The sequence below is a fragment of the Vulpes lagopus genome, chromosome 13, assembly GCF_018345385.1.
Source record: "Vulpes lagopus strain Blue_001 chromosome 13, ASM1834538v1, whole genome shotgun sequence".
Lineage (NCBI taxonomy): Eukaryota > Metazoa > Chordata > Mammalia > Carnivora > Canidae > Vulpes > Vulpes lagopus.
In genome coordinates, this window is record NC_054836.1 from 39,414,089 (window position 1) to 39,436,538 (window position 22,450).

At 41.6% G+C, this 22,450-nt stretch overlaps 2 protein-coding genes across 3 annotated transcripts in view; one reads left to right on the forward strand and one right to left on the reverse strand.

Moving 5' to 3' along the window:
• The window catches only part of SNX10 (sorting nexin 10), a 75,044-nt gene extending 63,811 nt beyond the window's left edge, over positions 1-11,233 (forward strand). For both annotated transcript variants that reach the window (XM_041727870.1, XM_041727869.1), the window contains 4 exons: positions 1,037-1,137; positions 1,542-1,640; positions 8,755-8,967; positions 9,423-11,233. In XM_041727870.1, the coding sequence (XP_041583804.1) occupies positions 1,037-1,137; positions 1,542-1,640; positions 8,755-8,967; positions 9,423-9,504 (495 nt within the window). In that variant the 3' untranslated portion in view covers positions 9,505-11,233. The remainder of the gene's footprint in view (positions 1-1,036; positions 1,138-1,541; positions 1,641-8,754; positions 8,968-9,422) is intronic.
• LOC121474766 (translation initiation factor IF-2-like) lies at positions 8,965-14,527 on the reverse strand. Its single transcript, XM_041727868.1, has 3 exons — positions 13,427-14,527; positions 13,038-13,302; positions 8,965-9,500 (listed from the first exon to the last, which is right to left on the reverse strand). Exons 1-2 carry the CDS (start codon positions 13,880-13,882, stop codon positions 13,051-13,053), a joined length of 708 nt encoding a protein of 235 aa, XP_041583802.1. The 5' UTR covers positions 13,883-14,527; the 3' UTR covers positions 8,965-9,500; positions 13,038-13,050.
• Between the last annotated feature and the right edge of the window lie 7,923 nt (positions 14,528-22,450).

A 22,450-nucleotide genomic window follows, 5' to 3' on the forward strand; every position in this document is an offset into this window, starting at 1 on the left:
AGAGCTCCCCACTGTCTAGACAGGCAGCCCAGCTCTGACTTCCCCCGGGGCTGTGTAGACCCCACCCACAGGGGCCAGTACAGATGCTATGGTGAACACAAACTCTCCTCCACATGATCAGCCCCAGGTACCCCCCGTCCCAAGACATCCTGATCACAGCCACAAACAACCAAGATTACACAGTGGAGAATCCCATCCGGGTGGGCATGCCTACCTTGATCCTCCTGATGGTTCTCAGGGGGCTGCTGCTTCAAGCTCAGTACAGTCAGAGAAGACCCCAAGATGCAGACATGAGATAAACATAAGGGAGAGAAGATCTACCATTCAGCAAGTTAGAACATTGGAAGTAAAATTGATGATACCAATAGGTTCTGGAAGAAAATCGGCATAAGTTGGGGAAACAGTTTGTTGAGGATGTTCAGAGTATAAACATGGTTTGGGTGCAGGGAAATGTCTGGATTGGTGCTGTAGCAGCTCTTTTGTGATTAAACTATGGTAATTTCAGCCCCCCCCCCAATGATTTCAGGATGCCTGGTGATTTGTGTGATCTGTACCGATGGCCATATCAAGGATATGACGGCTTCTTGCATCATGTCAAGGGCTGTAAGAATGTGTCTCTCATTCCCAAAGGTCTTTTGCAGCTACACACACGGATGGATGGATGGTGTTAAAATGAAAGGATGACCCTGAGTTTTTATTGGTCACTTAGACTTCAGGATTTGTTTAATTTTTATGATTCATCTTTGATAGCAGTGCTAATAGGTGAGCAAGAGGCTGCCTCAGGACTCAGGGAGTTGGTGGGGTCATGCCTCGCCCCAGGATGACACTGCTCATTGATGTCATCCCAGCTGTCTTCAGCAATGTTATATTGGTGGGTTTTGTGCAAGATGGGAGTCTAGCATAAATGCCAATGTATTTTTGGTTTTAAAAAATCCTATTAAAAATGTATATGGGTGCATATAGTAAGTTAGAGATGCAAGAAAAAACTTTTTTTTTTCCTTAAGGAAAGCTTATATGTGTCTTTTTCTTGAAACAGACCAATAGCATGTGTTTTACAATGAAAACATCCTGTGTGCGAAGAAGATACAGAGAATTTGTGTGGCTGAGGCAGAGACTCCAAAGTAATGCACTGCTAGTGTAAGTGATTTAAATAAGTGATATTGAGGAGACTTTATTATTACATTCAATATTTTAAAATTTGTTGTGCAGTAGGCGACATAGTACTTAGGCTTTTTTCTTGCTTGCAGTATATTAGCTTTAGCTAGTTCTGTGGTTACTGCATCTGAATTCAAAATTTACCACTTAAATTTCCTCAACTTGATAAGTACTGGCCATGGAAGGCCTCAGAAATGTTTAAAAATGGGGTTTTCTTTAACTTAATTAATTTTCTCATACCCTTATTATAGAACTATAATAACATATGTGACATAAGATACATATACAACTATATGATAGTTACATGATAATTATCACATATAATTTGCTTTCACCAAACCACCTTGATTTGATGATTAAAAACTTTTTTTTTTCTTTCTCGTAAGACAACTGCCAGAACTTCCATCTAAAAACCTATTTTTCAACATGAATAATCGCCAGCATGTAGATCAGCGGCGTCAGGGTTTGGAGGATTTCCTCAGAAAGTAAGTGCACAGAAACTCTTGTGGCCAGATGGGAGTTGTGAGCAAAGTGCTTTGCAACAGTCAAGTGTCCTATAATTATGTGGGGGGGAAATATGACTCTTCTGAAATGCTAATGATAATAATCTAGGGCCAGGCTCAGTAGTTCATTTCCTATATTAGAGCTCCATCTTGTGGCTCCCAACATATGGTACACATCCCAGACCACATCTTCCAGAAGGAAAACAATGGCTAATTGAGTCACATAATAAATCTGTGGTCCCTGCAGCTGTAAAGCAGAGCCAAATTACTTGGGGAGTTTAGCTGGCAAAAGGAAAATTTGCCAAGAGGCAAAAGTGCTTTATTAAAAAGGTATTTCTTAAAAACTGTCTTTATTTACATTTTATTTATTTATTTATTTATTTATTTATTTATTTATTTATTTATTTATATTTATTTTTTATTTACAACATATTAGGATTGACCAAAAAGCAGCTCCGTGATGGGCTGCTAATTAATCGTTTCTGGGCTCTTCTAAAGAAAGGGTTTAACTGTATTCTTTTGGAGAGAATGTTTATAAGGGAGTATTTATTGGTGTTTGAATAATCTTGGTTACTAACCCTGGGCTCTTTGGTGATGGTAGTTACTGCAGTTAAAGTGACTTGAATTTGCATTACTGTAATTTAGTTTCTCTTTTTTTCCCCATTCTGGAATGCTAGAATGCCCATCCCGTGAAACAGCACATTGATTTGTACTCAGACACTGAGGCCAGACTCCCTGGTTTCAAATCTTGGCCCTGCTACTTATTAGCCAGGGATGTGGACAAGTCTTTTACCTCCTCTGTGCTTGTGTTTTTCCATCTATAAAACGGGGTTAATAATAGTATGTACTTTGTAAAGTTGTCGAGAGGATTAGGTGAGTTAATGAACGTAAAGCGCTCACAACAGTTCTACATGTAATGTGTGGTATTGGTCGTTATTATTTTAATCCACTTAGACATGAAATTAGCTTTGAGCTAATTTTTCTAACTTCCTATTTTATAGATAAGGAAATAGGCTGAGTCCTATGACTATTAGTGGCAGGGCCTAGTTTCCTAAGCTCCCTCTCTTTTTCCATTGACTTCAGGATCTGAACTAATCTCCTTTGGAGTTCACTACACAATACCTTAGAGCTAGCCTGAAATAACATACTGCCTTCTCCCCATATGGCTCACTCATAAAGGGTTTGGATATTAAGTATGCACATGAATATTAATATTTATTTCAATTAGGTTGATATAGTGTCTTTCTTTGGAAGGGGTCATGGAGACATATAGAAACATGCGAGATTATAAATTGAGGGAGGGCCAGAAAGGAAAAGGAAGCCAGAGGAATAAAAATGACAAGACACCAGAAGAACCCATTAAGTGAGCCAAGTCCTCAGGAGCCATTACGGGGGTATTCTTTTGGGTATCACAGGCATGGAGAACAAAGACCTGGTCAAGTCTTTTCTGCCCATTCCCTTGGGGGGAGACAGCTCTGATTTTAATTGCTGCCTCTATGAGACCCAGGACCCAGGTGGCTGATGGCGTCTCCCTTAAGATGTGGCTTCAGTGGTTCAAGTTTGCCGAGTGGGCTGTCAGTGCAGACGCTGCTCGGGGAGCTGCAGACTGGCGGTCAGCAGTGAGGCCTGGACAGGGACAGGCAAATCCTGTGGTCCCTGTCAGCGCTGGGAAGCTGCTTGTCTTCTGTAGAGGAGTCTCCTGATTGGAGGTCAAAGGACAGCATGTGTCCCGGTATTTATATTGTGAGTTCAGCACAGGGCATGTGTTTCTTTTTTTTTTTTTTTTTAGGGCATGTGTTTCTGACCAGGAATCACTTCACTATTTTGACTATGACCTTTCCTTCCCCAGTTGATCTACCAAATTGATGCCTGAGTGAGTGTGACTTGGCTGCAGAGGAGTTAATGCTCGTACCTGGTGGTTTTTGCATCCTGTGTCATTTGGCTGCTTGCTGATTGAATGTGATGCAGTCCTCCTAGCAGGGGGTGTCTTGGAGCAAGAGCATGGGAAGCTGGGTTCCATGTCTCCCATGAATCGCAGCTTCTCAATTTTTTCTGGCTCTCCAACCTTGGAAAAATCAGTTAATTCTCATGTGCCCTGGTTTGCCCTAAAGGGTGTGATAATGTAGCACAAAACACTGCTTGACCTCATTGGTTGTGTCATTAGGATGATGCATTTTGGAAAGGCCTCTGATAACCTGTTCGTCAAGTGTCTACTTTGGGCCAGCCTGGGTACTGGGCAGATGGGACAACAATCCTTCTCCTCTTGAAGCACCCATTCCAGTGGGAAAGTGCTGTGTACCTATCAGGGGATCACTAGGTTCCTTAAAATTGGATCCGGATTATCATCCAGAAGTCTAGTCATAGAATAGACACCACGTTCTCTTGTGTTATTTGTTCCACAATTAGTATGTGAATATTAGTCTCCAAGCTGATGAGTTTCACATTAAAAATGAAAGCCGGTGCTTCTACATGGTATGAACCTGAAGGAAGCAAGGAGTCGATGATAACACACGGTTGGATTCAAGCCTGACCTAGGTGTCCTTGACACTGGGGCTCCTCTTGATCCTCCTCACCCTCAGATTCTGATGCAGAGCTCTCCTGTCTCTGTCTGGTTTGTGTAGAAGTAGTAGCCTTCCAGGTCCTGGCCCCTGGAATCCCCTCAGCCCAGGCCCACTCTGGGAAACCTTTTCCGCACTGTGTCCTGACCCCAGCTGGACATCCCCTGGGGCCCCACTGGCTACCCGTTAAGTAAGGCCACTGTCAATAGCCTGCACTTTGTGTGTGTGTGTGTGTGTTTTTTTTGTAGAGTGCTTTTAGGAACTTGAGGGAAGACACCAGAGCATTAAAATGTGAAATATGCTTGTGTTGTAGATTTTTACTTTATTTTTTTTTATTATTTTTTATGTTGTAGATTTTTAGCATGTATTTTAATTTTTATTATTTTCAAAAAGATTTTATTTGTTTGACACAAAGCAGGTGCACCAGTAGGGGGAGGGGTAGAGGGAGCAGGAGAAGCAGACTACCCCCTGAGCTGGGAGCCTGATGTGGGGCTCCATCCCAGGACCCTGGGATCATGACCTGAGCCGAAGGTGAACACTTAACTGACTGAGCCACCCAGGCGCCCCTAGCATGTATTTTTAAAATCTGGTTTTTATGGAGGTTTTGAAGTTATAAACCAAGAACACTATATATGTTCACACCCTTTGAAACCAAAATGCTGCTGTCTTTGTGCATAGGTGCACATATAAGTATATATATATGTTTTTTCATCTTGAGGTGAAATCATACATCTTTAATAACAAAGTACGTATCCAGGCTAGCCTTTATGAAGGAACTGGGAAGTTGTTTCTTTGACTAGGTGCCAAATAATAATAAGTTGTACCATTTATTGAACACTTGCTCTGTGTTTAGCTTTTTACATGTTTTATCTCAGTTCTTACAATAATATTAGGAATTGGGTGTCATCTCAATTTTATAGACAAGGAAATTATAGGAACGGTGGAGACATCATATGAATTCCAGGAACTGGCAAGTTTATAATTAGTGGAACTCTTAAATGCTGGCTAAATTTGGCCAGTATAATTGTGACATATTTCAGATATATTTATTTTCTCTCAATCTTGGGTATCATCTTCTTTTTTGGACTCCTCCCCACCCCTCTGGCTAATTATAAATTGTAAGTCACTTCTATTAATAGTCATAGAAAAAGAAAGTTATAGACTAAAATTATAAACTGTTGGTAAGTAACCAACTATAAACATGGCAGTCCTAGTAATTTTTTATGTTTGCTTCATACCACGAATGGGAGCCAGCTTTCCTTCTTTATTGAATTAATCTCATTAATATACCTACATGTCCCTTACAGTGTAAACTTCTGTATTAGAATTTTATATTTCTTAAAAATTTAAGGAATATTAGAGTTTTTACAAAAGGATACCATGGAAAGACTAGTTTTACACACACACACACACACATACACACACACACTTTTTATAAATCTTTGTGTTCAATAGAGGGCACCATAGCACAGATCATGAATGTCTTCAGTGAGGATTTGTAGGTTTTATTTATTTTTTCTCCTGGTAAGAGGTAAACAGGCTGAATTAATTTTTTCCCCTTACATCCCACTGCTAACCTTCCATACTCTATACACATGTGTATATATCATTATATTGGGTTCAGTAGACAGGGCATCCTTAGTTAGGATTAAGTGGTTTTGCATAGCTATATATTGTTCCCAGCTGGACCAGTATATAATACACCTAATAAAATCATGCTGAAGAAAACCAGATTTTCAACTGTGTCCAGTTCAAGGGAAAAACAGGATTTGCTTTGTTTAGTTTAAAGTTGTTTTGGGGAAAGGAATAACTTTTGACTCATGTTGTAAATATCTTTTCAGAAATTTCTTTAAAATTTCAGAGACTTTTTTTTTTTGCTGCTTTTATAAAGGCTTGAAAATTATATACATTTATTTTTATGGAAGCTTATAAAGATGACATTTTATTGACGGTTTTACAAAGTACTCTTTGTATTAAGTTTGAAGTTGATTTTCTGCTATTAGATTTGTTTGTGGAAAATGTGGCACAAATATGACTACAGTAAAAATAGGATTTAATATTATGATGGTGGCAGTCACAACATTCTCTGAAATACCAGATACTACTTAAAATGAATGAGCTACGCTCACCGAACCAGATGGGAAAATATTTACAAAATCTGGTATTTTTAATTGCGAAATGAAATACCTGAGAGTAAAAATCATAAATATGTTCAAAATTTCTTTTGCTTATTTAAAACCCATACTCATGGAGAAGGGCCACGTAAATTTAGCCAGCCAGGCAGAGGGCATTCCAATAACCAAACTGTGCCTAGTGGGTGTCCTGTTTTGTGAGTCCAGGGCCATGTAGTGTTCAGATCCTGCCTCCCTGGGAGCGGGGGTCACATCTCCCACTTCAGAATCGTGAGCTGGGTGTGTGCAGGCTCCCTCTTGCTTTTCACCAGCATGCCCTCCAGATGGCAGTAATAAGCAGAAAAGAAAACACTGGGAAATAATGAGTCTAATGTACAGTAAAATTGGAAATTGAATTATAGCTCAAGAAAAAGGACAGTAGCCTTGAGGTCCCGATCAACCTGGACTCTGATCACTTTTGTTTGCTGCACCCATGTGTTAGGTTACTAGCAAGTTAATAACCGCGCGTGAGCAGTTCAAGGCTCAGTAGAATTGCTTTAGACATGAAATAAAGCTAAAATGAATTTGTGTCCAATATCATTGGCATTAGTGCTCATTACTTTTGTGGTGTAATGCCTCGAACCATCTAAAATCAATTTTAAAGATTACCTATTATTTTATAAAGAAAATAAAACACATTTCCAACAGAAATAAAGCAGTGAGTATAATCCTATGAGCAGTTCCTTGTACCGTGGCTGGCAGGAAGACCACTGACAGGCAGACACAGGAAACTCTGTGCAAACGGCGAGCACAAGTTAATATTAATGGGTCGTTGCCATATAAATCCTCTCTTGAAGTATTTAAAACAAGAGTGGTAAACATTTGTAAATGTAGAAAATAAATCTCAAAAAGTAGTAAAAGGGATTTACTACTTTACTACTTGTACTTGGTAAATTAATCTTCATCATGTGATATGGTCATCTTCTGGGAGAAGCCAGGGCAGAGGACACGGAGGGGAGGGGAAGTACTTAGCTGCTTTGCTTGAGATTTTGCCCTTTTAAAAGGCACAAAGGTTTTACTTTTCCTTTTAGTAGGCCTGTAAAAATATTTTCCCAAGCTACATTGGTAAGCCTGTTGAAGCTAGATTTTTGGTTTTCATACTCTACGTGTTTAGACTTTTGCCTTCTTGAAGAAAAGGACTCTGTTTTATTTTGGAGGAAAGGAAATCTTCTAATGACCTTGAGTTTTAAGCACATTGACATAAATGTCCAAAAAAGATATGCTTTCCTAATTATTTGTGTAAAAATGCAGAAGATAAGGTAAGGTTCATTTGGTCTGACATACATGATCTGGTTTTTGTAGAGCTCTCTATGCAAAATCCTGTGTTGGGCAAAATTATACTCCGGTTTTAGTGTTTTAGTTTTGTCCCCTCTATCTGGTCTGAGTGCCCGGTATTATATAATTATTGAACTATTTATAGAGACTAAATTATTGTATATCAAGTTCTTTCCTAAAATGGTAAAACCAGTTTTAGTTTAAAAATAAGGGTGTACTTTGACTTAATTTCCTGTTCGAAGACATGCAGGTCAGAAAAAAAAAATACCACATTCGGTGATAATATGATTTTGAGCCGGTACAGATTTGTTGGACTTGTTTTTAGCTTTCCCTGGAGTTCTGATGCACTCACTGGTTGAAATCTGTACTCTCTGTAAACTTTGACCTTGAATGTGGGAAGGCTAATAAGTACTTATCACAAAATTATCATATTTTAAGTATATATATGGTAAAATTGGCTGGGAGTAATTTTATTTGGTGGCTTATTTTAACGACATAGAAACACAGTGCCACCGAAGATTATGGAGAAATTTTTAGTTAGTCTTAGGTATTCAAAAAAAAGCCACTTCTCAGGTTAGCCCTTGTAAACATGTACCTAAGCATACTTGTAAAGTTTTAAAATATAAGACATGCTGAGAAATATATTGACTTTTTAATACAATTTTTAATAGTCGTTGAAAGTTTTGATGTTTCATGACAGCCTAGCCCATAAAGATCACAGAATAGACGTACTGGTTGGCAGTAAATTTTTTTTTTTAAGGAAAATAAATTTCTAGGAGTATAAGCAAAATCTTTCCATAATTAATCCACATGGTCATAACAGATGGTTAAATTGAAGAAATGTCCTTGAAGTTATTCTTTTAACAGATGTTCTTAACTATTAGCTTCATGTTTTTACCCACCTAAATTTCCAAATAATTGAATAAAAGTTAACATATGCTTTCATCCTTTTAATAGGCAGTGTCTTTAATTGATGCAAAGTTTGCCATAGTGAAGAGATTACTTCAGTGGCACATTTTTAGCGTTTCTCTCTGTCCTACCCTCTGTCCATCCCTGGTCACCGATCATTTCTCCTTTTTCCCTTTTACATAGAGTCCTACAGAACGCACTCCTGCTCTCGGATAGCTGCCTTCACCTCTTCTTGCAGAGCCACTTGAATTCAGAAGACATTGAGGCTTGCGTTTCTGGGCAGACCAAGTACTCTGTAGAAGACGCGATTCACAAGTTTGCCTTGATGAACAGACGTTTCCCTGAAGAAGATGAAGAAGGAAAAAAAGAAAACGATATAGATTATGATTCAGAAAGGTATTTCCTTGCATTTCTATGTAATGTATATGTGTTTGCATAATACAGAGTGCACATATGCATGTGTATAGATATATCTACACACTTCACTTTTTTGTTGATGTAATACTAAGATAATGAAAAAATTAATTGACTGAGATTTTATTGAGCTGTGACAGCTCATCATAGTAGTCTTCACACACACCTCCACACTGAATTAATGAATGCAGTAGAAATTCAATTATCTGCATTCTGATTATGTGACTTTCATTTAGTCAGACTTGAATTATTCGCGTTTAAATTATCTAGCTAAAAAAATATCCAACTGCACTCCAAATGGCTAATTAAAAGTCCAAATTTCCTGTCTCTCTTTGTGACTGGAGATAATTAAAGTTCTCCTCTGTTACTCAGGCTTTGAGTGTGTTGTGAAAACCAATTTCCTCTTTTTATTATTTTCCCCCTCTCTTCTTTTCCAGTTCATCCTCTGGGTTTGGACACAGTAGTGATGACAGCAGTTCACATGGATGTACGATGAGCACAGCTCCACAGGAATCCTGAAAAATAATTCTAATGTTACCATCTTAGGAATAGCAAATTATGTCCACTCCTGGAGAAGAAAGCTTGCTAATATATCCTTACCTAGAGCTCACTGTCATGATATTAGGAATTTAAATTCTTAAAGACGCTGGGTTGTTTATTAGTGGTATTTTTATGTTGTGTCTTATTTTGGCTAAGCTCCTGTAAAAAGCTAAAGGCCTGTGAATGCAGTCTCTTATAGGCAAACATTATTGGTAAAATAAGATCCTGCCCTGGAATGAAATGATATATGCATTTAGAAAAATCTCCTTGGTTTTTACTGAATTTTAAAAGATAGGTATATAGGTAGCCTGCATTTAAATTCCAGACAGCACATTCCTTCTTGCATCAGTGGGACAGTGTTAGCATCAATACAGCCTGTATGATCTTAACCACGATGGAAATTGACAGCATAGACCAGGCCGCCTCTCTCACACATGTGGCTGATATTTTGTGGGCACCCACCCCCTGCACTGGAGAAAAACACTTAGCTTTGCGCTGTTTGATTGGAATATTTTAAGAAGTTTCACCTTTCCAGTATTTTATTTCACATTTAGATGGAAAGTGTATCTTATGCATAGAGACATGTTAAAATAATGTTGATGTCTTACACAAAAACAGAAATAGTGTTAGTCATTTTGCTTATATTTGCAATATATGGATTCAGAAATACATTTTCATTATCCAGATTCACACATGGTTTCCGGAAACAAGTAGTTTGTTTTCATTATTGTTGTGCGATTAGAATTTACGGGTTAACTATTTATTTTCTGACTAAATGTGCAATTTCTTACCACTAGGTAACTTTCAGTGTCAGTGGTGGCTACTTGTCACTTATTTTTACGTTAGAAGTGGGATCTTATAAAAATTAGTAAATTTATCAGTAAATATTCCTGTGATTTAGAAAAGAATATCAACTTGCTAATTTAATTTTTTTTTTCATTTTTAAAAAGCCCCTTCTTTTAAAGCATCTACCTGAGGACTGGTATCATTTAATAAAATGTTGCCTTTTTTAGTGACTCAAAGAGAAAAGGTCTGAGATAAACTACAGTGAACTTCAAATTTCAGACGAGGCAGCATTTTCTTGAGATAAATATCCAAGTTTCTTTTTTGTTGAATGGTATGAAATATCTCTGAAACTACCGGGAAGATATTTTTACAACACTGGAATAACTTGTTGCTTTAATTAAATGTTACCTCACCTCATTTTATTTTAACTGGGAGTTTAAAAGTTACCATGTTATTAAAAAGTCTTTGAAATGCCGGTAACAAAGAACAGAAAAAAAATTAAATTTAGAATAAGAATGATCTCCTTAATTCTTCCTTCTTGTTTTTATTTGGTCTAAAACATTGAGCTTCTGTAAATATTGATTTAATGTATCTTGGATCTCATTACTTTACTTTATTCATCTAAGACTTATTATTTCAATACAGAGGAAAAAAAGATTTAGCAACTTCTTTTTATCTTGCTAACATGTAAAGTTGGCCATCAAGTCATTTAAGAGCGATCCTTAGCTTGCTGGCAATATGTATTTGAATTCACATTATTTGTTTAAACAGCAGTTTTGAAAAGCATGTCAAGTGCCACCGATTGTCGTATTATTTTTAGATGATGTAACATAGCCATCAAAATTGATATTAAGTATGCCTAATACTGTGGTATGTAAACTTCACAAGATCATCGTTTTCACATTAAACGTGAAAAAATCAAGTTCAGTTTGTTGGATCACTTATTTTATACAAGAGAATATATTTCTTCTAACACCTAAATAGGGGTGTTTCTGAATGAGCAGTAAATTTTAATGAGAAACTTTGGTAAGATTTGGTTTAATAGTCCCTATAGCTGTGCACAAGTGAAGCTTTTTGCCTCGGTTTGATGGTTGTGATATCTAAGCACTGGCTTCTTAAAACTCATTTTCTGCAGCTGAGATATTTAGGTGAACTTCAGCCCCCTGTGGCTTCCTTGCTTTGTTCTGGTCTCTTACTTTTCTCTGGCATATTTTTACAAAGCTTTCTTTAGGAAAAGAAAATAATTACTAAGTAACTAAATTAAATAGATGTTTATTTAAAACTATTTTTAGTGTAACTTAAATTTAAGGAATTCTAATCTTGGATGCTTTATGATTTACACGCAGCGACACTGTATTTCCCTGGCTAATTCTGAAAGGGTAAATGATTCACCTATAAAGCCAGTTTATGTGTATTGTTTGAGAACTGACTTTATGTATAACCCAGAGGTGTCAACAATGAAAATCAACAACCTGTTACTTAGGGCTTCTTTAAAGTCTCACTTGGAAGAAAGTGATTTAGATCGCAGTTAAAATTTCAAGTTTTAAAAATTACTAAGGAAAACCAGAAATGTTTGTCTTTAAGTAGTTATATCCCTTAAAATATTAAATATCTTGCAGGAGCTTTTCAAGCCTAATGCACATTTTATTGAATAATTAAATACAAGTGATATGCAATAACCTTACTGTAGTAAGGTAAAAGAATAAAATTTCTTTTATGGCTATTCAGAACATAAACAAATTCACTTAGTCTAGTCACAATTACTGTTATAGCCAACAGTAAATTGAATGTCATTGTGAACTCAGTTTGTTTTTTTGATGCCTTAAGGATTCATCGCTATTGAGCTGCTGTGGCACAAATAAGGTTTTCAGTATTTCAGCTAAAAAGGAGAAGACCCTTTTTCCACGAAGGGCCTCTACAGTTTTAAGACAAAAATAACAAGACAAAGGCTTATTCCGTTTCTAAAAAGTTTTCCTCCTAATATTTAAATCGCTTAGTCGATGTCCTGTGAATTCAATGTAGCATCTTTTCAATGGATAGAACCATTTATTTCAACATAATTCTGTTTTTGTTTGGAATACAGACCTTTTCCTACTTTGTTATATATACACACACTTTCAAAAAGAACTGCCGTCTGAAATTAATTACTGCAACTTGACATTCAAAGCATAGACGCAATGTCCTTTGCAAATAAAGGTCATAAGACATTAATACACTGTTAACAGGAAGTTCAAAAATTGTCGAAGAGTGTAAGCAACAATTTCTCTAAAATCTGAAACGTTTACAAAGGATCTCGCCTCTGTTCTTTGCCATATGCATCTCACAAACGAGTCCCCATTGTCCCTGTAAGTCAGACCCGATTGCTCTCCGCTCTTGTTGCAAACTTTTCCTACATCGTTACTATGAACAGCGCATTGGACACTAATTTATTTTAGCTGCGCAAACTCTTGGTAGTTAATGATCCCTTTTCTCTATCTCCAAAATCCCAAAGACTTCAAAAGGTCCAGAAGAGAAGAGGGGAGAAAAAAAAAAAATTCAGCTACAATTTTCTGCTGCACGGCAACTCTTAAAGACACTGTGCAAATGGCTTATGCTAAAGAGGAAAGTAGCCTTTCGCGCCCCCACCGAAGTGCAGCCTCATCCCAAACCCACGCGGCCGGCCTGGGGCGCCGCGGAGGCACAGCGCGGGCGGCGCTTGCGGTCGCGTGTGCCGCGCCGCTTCTTACCTCGGGGTCTTCTTTATAGCTGCGCCCCCTCCCCACCGGCGGCCGCGCTCCCGCCGCTGCAGCCTCGGCCGCCCGTTGGCTGCGGCGCCCCGGCGGCTCGCGCACACTCCCCCGCGCCGCGTCCCGCACACGCGCGCTCCCGCCTCCTCCCGCCCGGGCGCTCGGCCGGCGGCGGCTGCGGCGGCGACTGGCTGGCAGGTAGCGAGCCAGCCGGCCCCGGTCCGGTAACCCATGGCAACCGCCCTGGTAACCCATAGCAACTGCGCTGCGGAAAGAAAGAAGGGAAAAAAAATAAAAAAAAAATAAAAAAAACCCGGGTGGAGGGGGGGGGGGGGAGAGCGGTGAGTGGGAACAACCACCGCAAAATGACAGCGATTTACAGCACAAACCTGCAGCGCCCTGTCCCCTGCCCCACCTGCTGCCAACGTGGGCAGCGCGAGGCCCCCTTCCCAAGGTGACAATGACAGCTCTGGCGGCCTGAAAAGTAGTAATACAACGGGAAGGCAGAGGGACCTCGCTGGGGCGGTGGGGATGGAGGTTGGTGTGGGAGGGAGCTTTGCAGAGCGGAGCCCTCCGCCACCCCCACTCCCGGGCCTCCGGGCGCAGTCGTCTCCTGGGGCTCCGCTGGGCCTGCGAGCCGCTCCGGTGGGCTCGGGGTCGGCCGCGCGGGAGCCCCGGGGAGGCGGCGGCGGCGGCGGCGGCGATGCTCGGTCTCGACCCGAGGCTTTGTTCTGCAGATGCTCGCGGCGCTGCGGCCCCCCGGCCCCGCCGGCCGGCGCGGGAGAGGCGGCGAGGCCTGGCGGGGGCGCCCCTGGGGCGCAGCCCGTGCGCCCCACATGGGTCATCTGCGCACGCACCGCGCCCAGTACTTAACCCCTTTTCCTCTCCAGTCTCCCCAGGACCTTAAAATCTGCGGGGCGGACGCGCCGTCGCCGGAGTTCGCCTCCTCCCGCGTGGAGAGGGAGGGGACAGTCGCGCTTGGTGGCGGGACGGGGCCTCGGGGTCGAAGCGCGTGCCTCCGGGTCCAGAAACGGGCCTGGGTCAGAGTTTAATGCCTGTGTGTGCCGGGGGTGGAGACACAAATCCTCCCCGGCTTCGGGCCGCGGGCCCAGGAGCGCCGCTCGGTTCTCCGCCTGGGAAAAAAGGAGGCGCGCGGCGGGCGGCAAACCCGGTGCAAGGCCGCGGGAGGACAGCGGGGGGCGCTGCCGGGCCGGCGCTGCAAGGGCCGCTGCCGCCCGAGAACGCGCCGCCGGGGCTGGGGGGTGGCTAGCGGTCCGCGGGTGGAGTGGTGTTCGGGGCTCCCGGTGGAAGGGACCTGCGCCTCGCATAGATTAGGGGAGCATCGCCTGCTCGCTCGTGTGTTCGCGGAACCTCCCAGCCCTCCACGCGAAGGCGATGCGGGAACCAACCTGGGACTGGTTCCACTGGGTGCAGAGCACCTAAGCACACGCAAGTCCAACCCACCAGGACATGTCCTGGGGTGAAGACCGGCTGCCCCAGCTAGGAAGCTGCAAGTCCGCAGACCCAGGTCTAGTTCAAATGAACTGGGATTCCAAGCCCATTTTGATGTTTTAAGAAGGAAAACGTTTGACCTGGATGATTTTTGAACTCCTTTGAGATCTTAATCCTCAGTGAGTTTCCTTCTGTAGATGTGGACCAGTTACAAATCCAAGTAGCAGAGCCATCAGCCACATCTTTTTTGGGGAGGCAAAGACGCACATGAGTATAACACCCCCTCATTCGTACAATGTATGTTCCTGGACAGGTGATTAGATCCACAGCGTTTTATCTAACTTTTGCTGGTAGACAAAAGGGAATCTGGTTGTGTAAAGACTGCTGTTTTAAATCCTTTCATAAAGAAAAGAATCTTCCAAACATGTATTTTTGCGGCCACAGATCCTAGGGAACCTTGGTTGATTTTCACAAGTGTGCACGTTCTGGGCTCCACTGTCTCCTGGGCAGCTGGGGCCGAGAGACTGTATGAGCCTTTAAAGGTAAAGGGGAGCTACTTGCGTGCCTGGGGATCCATTCAGTACCATCCCAGCCTTCTGGTCGTGGTGTACTGGGAGACCTGTGCTTTAATTTAATTTTTTTTTAACAAAAGCAATTACAGAAAAGTGCAAATTTAACGTGTGACATTTAACATTTTGCCGTGGCAGGCAGCCTCCACTTAAATGGGGTCTTTCTGCAGAACAACAGGAGCCGAAAGGCCTTGTGTCATGGAGTAATGTAAGACACAATCTAGGCTGCAAACGCACAATGAATCGGGAAGGATTTATGTAATTAATTGACCAGTCTTAACCTGTTATCGTGATGTAAGGAATTTGGAACTCATTAATTTGGGCTCTGACAGATTTCATATTAGAGCTGGCAAATATGGATTGAACCTCTTATTCTTGTAGCAGCTGGAATTTCCATGACAGTGAGGATTAGTGAAGAAGACCTATTGCTGGAGTCAAACTGCCTCTTTGTAATCAGTAGCCCTGCTCTGCATTAAAGGGATAATGAAAAAAAAAAAAAAAAAAAAAAAAGAAAAAAGAAAAGGAAAAAAAGAAAAAAAGGAAGAGGCGTTATTACCTGGCTGAAGAAGCCGAAGGGGCTTGTGTTCACTCTGCTGGTATGTGTGTTGAGCTCCAGCATTTGCAGGCGAATGAAAACATTAATTTCAATCATAAAGTTAGGTGGTTTCCCAAGCACCTTGAGAGAATGAGAAGGTAGAGGGGGTCTCAGGGTCGGGTTTGGTATTGTTGTCAAACTTAAAAGGGATGAAAAGATGGAGCCTTTGAATTTCCTCTATGTGAACACAGAGACTGTATGGAGAAGGATATAGAAGTCCTCTGAGGGGCAAATGGTATTTCTTGTAATGTCATATCCACAAATGAGCAATTGAGAGCCTTGAAGGAGAGCCTGGCTTTCTTAGGAGCCACTCACTGTCTCCTGCTCAGAGCTCTTTCATGGACCTCACGAAACCCAGGACTCACATAATGAGCCTTTCATTGATCATCTAATCTCTTGTCCTCTTCACAGGATACGATGTCTAGTAAATCACCGCTTTGGAAATGTCTAATTTCTTTTTTGAGATTTTAAGAAAACCCAGTAAAGACCTAACTTTCATTTTTCCCCCTTGACAATCAGAAAATTGCTAGGTTGAAAAAAGGGTCTCGAGATTAAACTAAATGTCTTTTCTTTTCCTTCCTTTCATAACACTTTCCCCCTATTGCTGTGCTATGTGATAAGGTTAATATAACAACTGCCGTAGGGATCATTAATACAGGAAGATAAGCAAAGTTGCACGTTTAAAACATTTTCAGGGTATCATTTGCCTCCTTCTACTGATAAAGAAGCCTTTGGTAACAAATGCAGAACGCGGGCACTGAATATTTAACTTTTTAGACAGGAAGCCCCATTGACCTTTCCTAATACAATATTATTCATAAATACTCTTGAAAGTTGGGTACTGATTGCCCTTGAAATGTGTTTTTTTCATTTGTATATTATCTTTTAAAAACTTTCATTCGAGCATGACTTAAATTTTAATATGACAAATATTATTATAATATAAATCTTTGCAAAACAGAAAGATTTCCAGCCCTCCTCCCCACCTCCCTTTTCTGTGCTGTCAGGTTCCAACTGAATTCCAAAGTAAAGAATTTTCTTTTTAGTTACTGATAATGGGATTTGATCTAGCAACGGAGTACTTGGTACAAAGATTTGTTTTGTGATTATCTTGTTAACGACTGATTTCTTCAGCTTTGGTTCCATTTAAATGAATGCATAAAGATAAACACTAGAAATTGGCATCAGTATATTAATGTTATCCTTCACATTGAGAGAGCTAGTAGTTGTTATTGGTATTATTATTTCAGTGGGAAGGCTGTGAAGATAAACAGTTGATATCAGCCAGACTTGGATAACTAATATAAACCATGACAAGGGCGATTAATAGTGTATATAAACACACTTCAAACTTGTATACATGATCTCAGCTCTCACCTACGGATTTCTTTGTATTTTTTTTAAGGGTAATTTGTAAGTTGACGATTACAAGGTTATCAACTCATGTGCTGTGTGTACTGTTTATATATTGGAAGTATGGAATGGACATATTGAAGCATGATTTGTCAGAGAGAGTGTTGACTGAAAGGAAGTCTGATGAATTGAGTTCTGCCTCTGCCCCCAGCACATACCCAAAGGTAGCTCCCAACTCCTCTGGACTGCAGTTTCCTCATCACTGCAATAAGAAGATTGAATACAGAATGCAGAATGTCTTTAAACATGTAATTTTAAAAGGTGTTATTTAAAAAATAAGAGAAAATTAGGTTGAAGTTTCCATGGTCAGTTACATTTTCGACATATCGCATTAAACAAAATTTAACATTAATTTTTCTGCAGGACTTGTTGGAGCTTTTTATATGTTAATATACACTGTGAATCTCTATGTGTGTGTGTGGGAGGGGGCAGGGAGGTCTTCTATATGCGGTTTCCTTAAACTGATTTGAAGAAGCGAATCTAAAATTCTATGATTTTTCAATCTGTAATATTTTGGATCTCTTCCCAGAATGAATAAGGGACACTTGCTTTCACCCTAGATGTTCTTGAGGTGGCGTGTGGGCATCACTAAGTAAGAAGGATTCCCCTTTAGAGAGCAAGTTCTATACAGAGACAGGGTGTATGGTACTAAGTTTAAATCTTAGTTTCAATGCTTACAAGATAAGTGACCTGGGAATGGGTGACTCAACCTCATGGCATTTTTCTCTTTGTTTATAGCATGAGGACAATAATACAACGTGAGGCTAGGTTTGGAGTGCTGATGAAGTCACTGCATGTTCCCTATGCTTGGATGGGTCTTTTCTTTTTCCCTCCCAATGCCTTATTGTTTGGCTCATTCCTACTACTTATTTGGCACTCATGTCATGTCTCCTATGCGCTGATGACTGATGTCAATTCTGACCACACCCACTACAGGTCAGGTACCCTCCCCGTGGTGTTTCTGTAGTAAGATCCATGACCAACCTCATATCCCCATGTGCCTTTCTGCCCTCCTCTCCTCTGCATGATTGGTCACCCGTCTGTCTGTCCCTCTGTTTAGGCAGAAGCTCCTGGAGGGTGAGGACTGCATTTCATCTGCCTCCCACCCCTCACTACCCAGCACCAGCCTATAGTTTAATACAGAGCACATTCTACAGTCAATGATGAAGTAACTACTGCCATGTGGTGGGTGAAAGGCCTGCAGACCCTCCTAAAGCCCCTTTCCTGCGGCAGAACCAACAAAAGTAGTAGTAGAAGAGCTCAAAGAGCAGGAGCAGGTAATTCAGAGATGTTTACCTCCTTGAACTTGGAAACTTTGGTCACCCTGGGGTGCCTGAGAGAGAACCCTCTGTTGCAAGTGCCTTGTTTCTTATTTCTCTTCTGTAGTAGGTCTGGAGATGATAAGTAACGTAACTGTCCCTTCGTGACGTCTGCATGGCAGTCAATAAATGCTTTGCTGGAGATTACTGTTTTCGTTGATCAATGAGACCATTCAATGAAACATTTTGATAAAATATTTCTTTTGGTCAACTTGTTTCTGATAAGACACTGTGCCTTGTGCAGTGTGTATACAGTAGAGTGACATCTGAAAAACTTGGGGGGGAGGGTGGTGATTTCAAGTTGAAAGATTTGACTGTGTGGACAGGTTAGCAGTTTCTCCAAATGTCTGCTGCTCTGTCATATATAACCCTATATAAAGCTGAAGCCCAGACTGGCTTTTATTTATTTTTTCTTATTATTTTTAAAATATTTTATTTATTTATTCATGAGAGACACAGAGAGAGGCAGAGACATAGGCAGAGGGAGAAGCAGGCTCCCCGCAGGGACCTCAGTGCAGAACTCGATCTTGGACCCTGAGATCACGGCCTGAGCCAAAGGCAGAAGCTCAACCGCTGAGCCACCCAGGCATCCCCAAGACTGGCTTTTAAAGAGGAACTGAAAAGTAATTTAGGGTTTTACTAACATCTCCTAAAAAGCACCAAAGGAATCTAATTTTAACACCCAACTTTCTGTCTCTGTCTCTCTCTACACACACACACACACACACACACACACACACACCCCTCATTTTCCTTGTCAGTTTTTTTTTAAACTTTTGACAACTTCAGGGACTGTCCAAGCTTCCAAATCCCAGCCCACACTGGCTCTTGTCTTTCTCCCCCTCTTCTCTATTCTGTCCTACCCATCCCTTGCTCTTCTCTCATGGAAATTGGTGACAGCAATCTCCAATCATCTTGGTTTCTGGCCACGTTAATTCCAACCAGAGTTCCTGCAGTCTGGCAAAGACAGACTTCTGTGGGGTGGGGGGCAGGAGGGCCGGGGTGCGGGCAAGGGGGGATGGGAGCGTGGATGTGGGTATGCTGGGCGCAGAGGGTGGGAGCTGGCTGGCTCTACTCGCAAGGTATTTTTCCCCCGTCGCAAAAGTGAGCAGAGCAAACCCGCAGTCTAAACCCTGCCAATGCAGCTTCCTTCTATGACTTTTGCTAATCCCCAAAAGGATTAACAACTTTTTTTAGAAAATTATTTTAAATCCATGTGCCTTGGGGCGCCTGGGTGGCTCAGTGGTTGAGCGTCCGCCTTTGGCTCAGGTCATGATCCTGGGGTCCTGGGATTGAGTCCCATATCAGGCTCCCTGCTTCTCCCTCTGTCTCTGTCTCTCTTTCTGGGTCTCTCATGAATCAATACATAAAATCTTTTTTTTTTTAAGATTTTATTTTTTATTTATTCATGAGAGACACAGAGAGGGAGAGAGAGAGAGATGCAGAGACACAGGCAGAGGAGAAGCAGGCTCCATGCAGGGAGCCCGATGTTGGACTCAATCCTGGGTCTCCAGGATCAGGCCCTGGGCTGAAGGCAGCGCTAAACTGCTGAGCCACCGGGGGTGGGGTGTGTGTGTGCTAAATAGATAAAATTTAAAAATATATATCCACATGCCTCATGCTACCTGTGAGGCCCAGTCTATGGCTGGATCACTTGAGCTCAGGGTAAATTTGTAAGAAGCATGGGTGATGCCAAGGAAGGGCAGACATTGTGTCTGTCCCTGGAATGGGTATCCCCTCCATGCACAGAAATTCCAAAATCCTGCAAGCAGGGATGGACTGTGCAGGATCTAGGGAGGGAAAGGCTGCATGTGTCCATGGGTTGGATGCAGCCAACGGAGGTTTAGAATACAGCCATATTTTATGTGGGGAAAAAAATTAAATGTTTTTCTTAACCTTTTATTTTCTAGTTGAAATGTTCCCAACATTGCTATTTCATCCTAAATTTTGCTGGAATACTTGATGGTTCTTTTCTGAATCGAGCTTGTCTGTAACTGTAGTAAATAGGGGGCCTCCAAACTCACACATGACATTTTGGTAAGGGTTTCAACAGTGAGTGGTATCATGAGCAATTTGATTTAAGGTTAGTTTTCGTGCAGTCTAGGGACTCCTGGAGCTTGTGGAGCCGGACCTCCAGAGGAGCAAAAACCATAGCCAGGAGTAAACATGGATTGAATTGTGCTGCTCTTCCGACCCCGAAGAGGACCAGAAGAAAAGTAAGAGAATGGTGGAAGCAGGTGTATGATACTGTCTGTTAGAGGGAAGGAGGCAGTTTTGAAATAGAATGTAAGTAAATTAGGAGCTGGAATTATGTAAAGAACACACTGTCATTATAATAAAGAGAGCCCAAGGAGCAGCCTGGCTCCGGGGAGCGAGAAATCTATTTCTCTTTCAATAACTCTCCGCCACAGGTAGGCAAGGCCCGCTCCAGGAAATCATCTGGGGACACAGGCTGCCAGGTGGGCCTGCTGTCCCCGACAGGAGCTTTCCAACGTTGCCCCACTCCCTCCTATGTCTAGCTCATGAGATGGAAAGGCGAGAACAACTGGGTCAAAGCACTTTTTAATTAATTAATTTAATTAATTTCTTTGACTTTATTTCGGTTTGTCAATAGAATTCTCAAGCATACACACATGTAAAGACAATGGAGTATGATACACTCCCCCACCCCATGTGCCCATCACTGAAAGTTACCTTCATGTTGTAGAACTTGTACCATTTACGTGCCCCAAATATGCCTCCCCCCTCTGCTGGATTATTTTATTTTATTTATTTAATTTTTTTTAAAGATTTTTTTATTTATTTATTCATGATAGAGAGAGAGAGAGAGATCAGAGACACAGGCAGAGGGAGAAGCAGGCTCCATGCACCTGGAGCCTGACGTGGGATTCGATCCCGGGTCTCCAGGATCGCGCCCTGGGCCAAAGGCAGGCGCCAAACCGCTGCGCCACCCAGGGATCCCTCTGCTGGATTATTTTAAATAAAATCTCAGACCCCTTCAAGCAGCTATCTGAAAGTTGCAGACATCCGTGTCTTGCTTGGTAAGAACTCCGTCACCTGGCCACATCTAGCGGTGAGCAAGGCTGGGCAGAGTGTCCCAGGGGCAGCTGTGTGCCCAGGACAGAGGAGAAAAGGCTGCACTTGAGATCACAGGATTTGGGGGGAGGGGGTGCTTGAGAGAGGCCACAGAGATTGAAGTGAAAATGCACAGGGAACACTAAGGACATTTCTAGACGGTAGTAAAATCCGAACGATGACAACTATATCAAGGCTATAGTGAGTCTTCTGCTCTTGAATTTTTAGCGAATGCAACATTTGCTGAGCAAAAACAGAACAGCAAGATGAAGTGGCTTAGAAAGGCATCACAGAATCTTGCTTTTTTTCTCACCTGTGTAAAATTAGCTGAGAAAATGATTTTAGAGGAGAGTCAATATATACTCTTATGTATTATGAAGAGTCAATATATACTCTTATGAATTATGAAGATGGTTTGTTTGCTGCTACTGTTGTAATCCTGTCTTTGTAAGGTGTTAAAAGGTGTAGGTTTGTTTGAGACCTTGTGTATCTTCGTGTAATAGAGAGAGAATGAGACACCAGAGAACTTAAAAGGAGCAAAAGAAGAACGAGTTTAAACTAGTGTAATGAATCAATTCATGCCAAGAAATATTTATTGAGCTTGTGCTATATCCAAGGATTGTCCTGGGCCTCAGGGATACAAGGATAACAAATGGATAGTCCTTGTTCTCAGGGGCTCTCAATCTGAGGGCAGATACACATGGAAGCATGACCATAGTACGAGACAGAGTGAATTGGGTGCGACAGCTGAGAGTAGTGGGCATGCATCACTCTACCTGCCCACCGTCCATTCTTATCCTGCAAGTGTCTTGATTTTTCCTCAGGGGCAACAGCTCTTTGCTCTCAGTTCATAGTGGAGCTGATTCAACCTCCATGCTTGGCCAATCAGAACAATGCTATTTCCCTGGCCCAGGTCATTGGTTCAGGAGAGGGTACAAGACTCCAATGGTTTCTGTGCAGTTATAGAGAAAACAAGATCTCTTTTATCTT

Excerpts from the sequence above, each read along its gene's own strand:
- LOC121474766 (XM_041727868.1), bottom strand. The coding sequence starts at position 13,882 with ATGACCCATGTGGGGCGCACGGGCTGCGCCCCAGGGGCGCCCCCGCCA. Across the intron at positions 13,303-13,426 it reads CAGGGGACAGGGCGCTGCAG|CGCAGTTGCTATGGGTTACC; the intron begins GTTTGTGCTGTA and ends TTCTTTCCGCAG.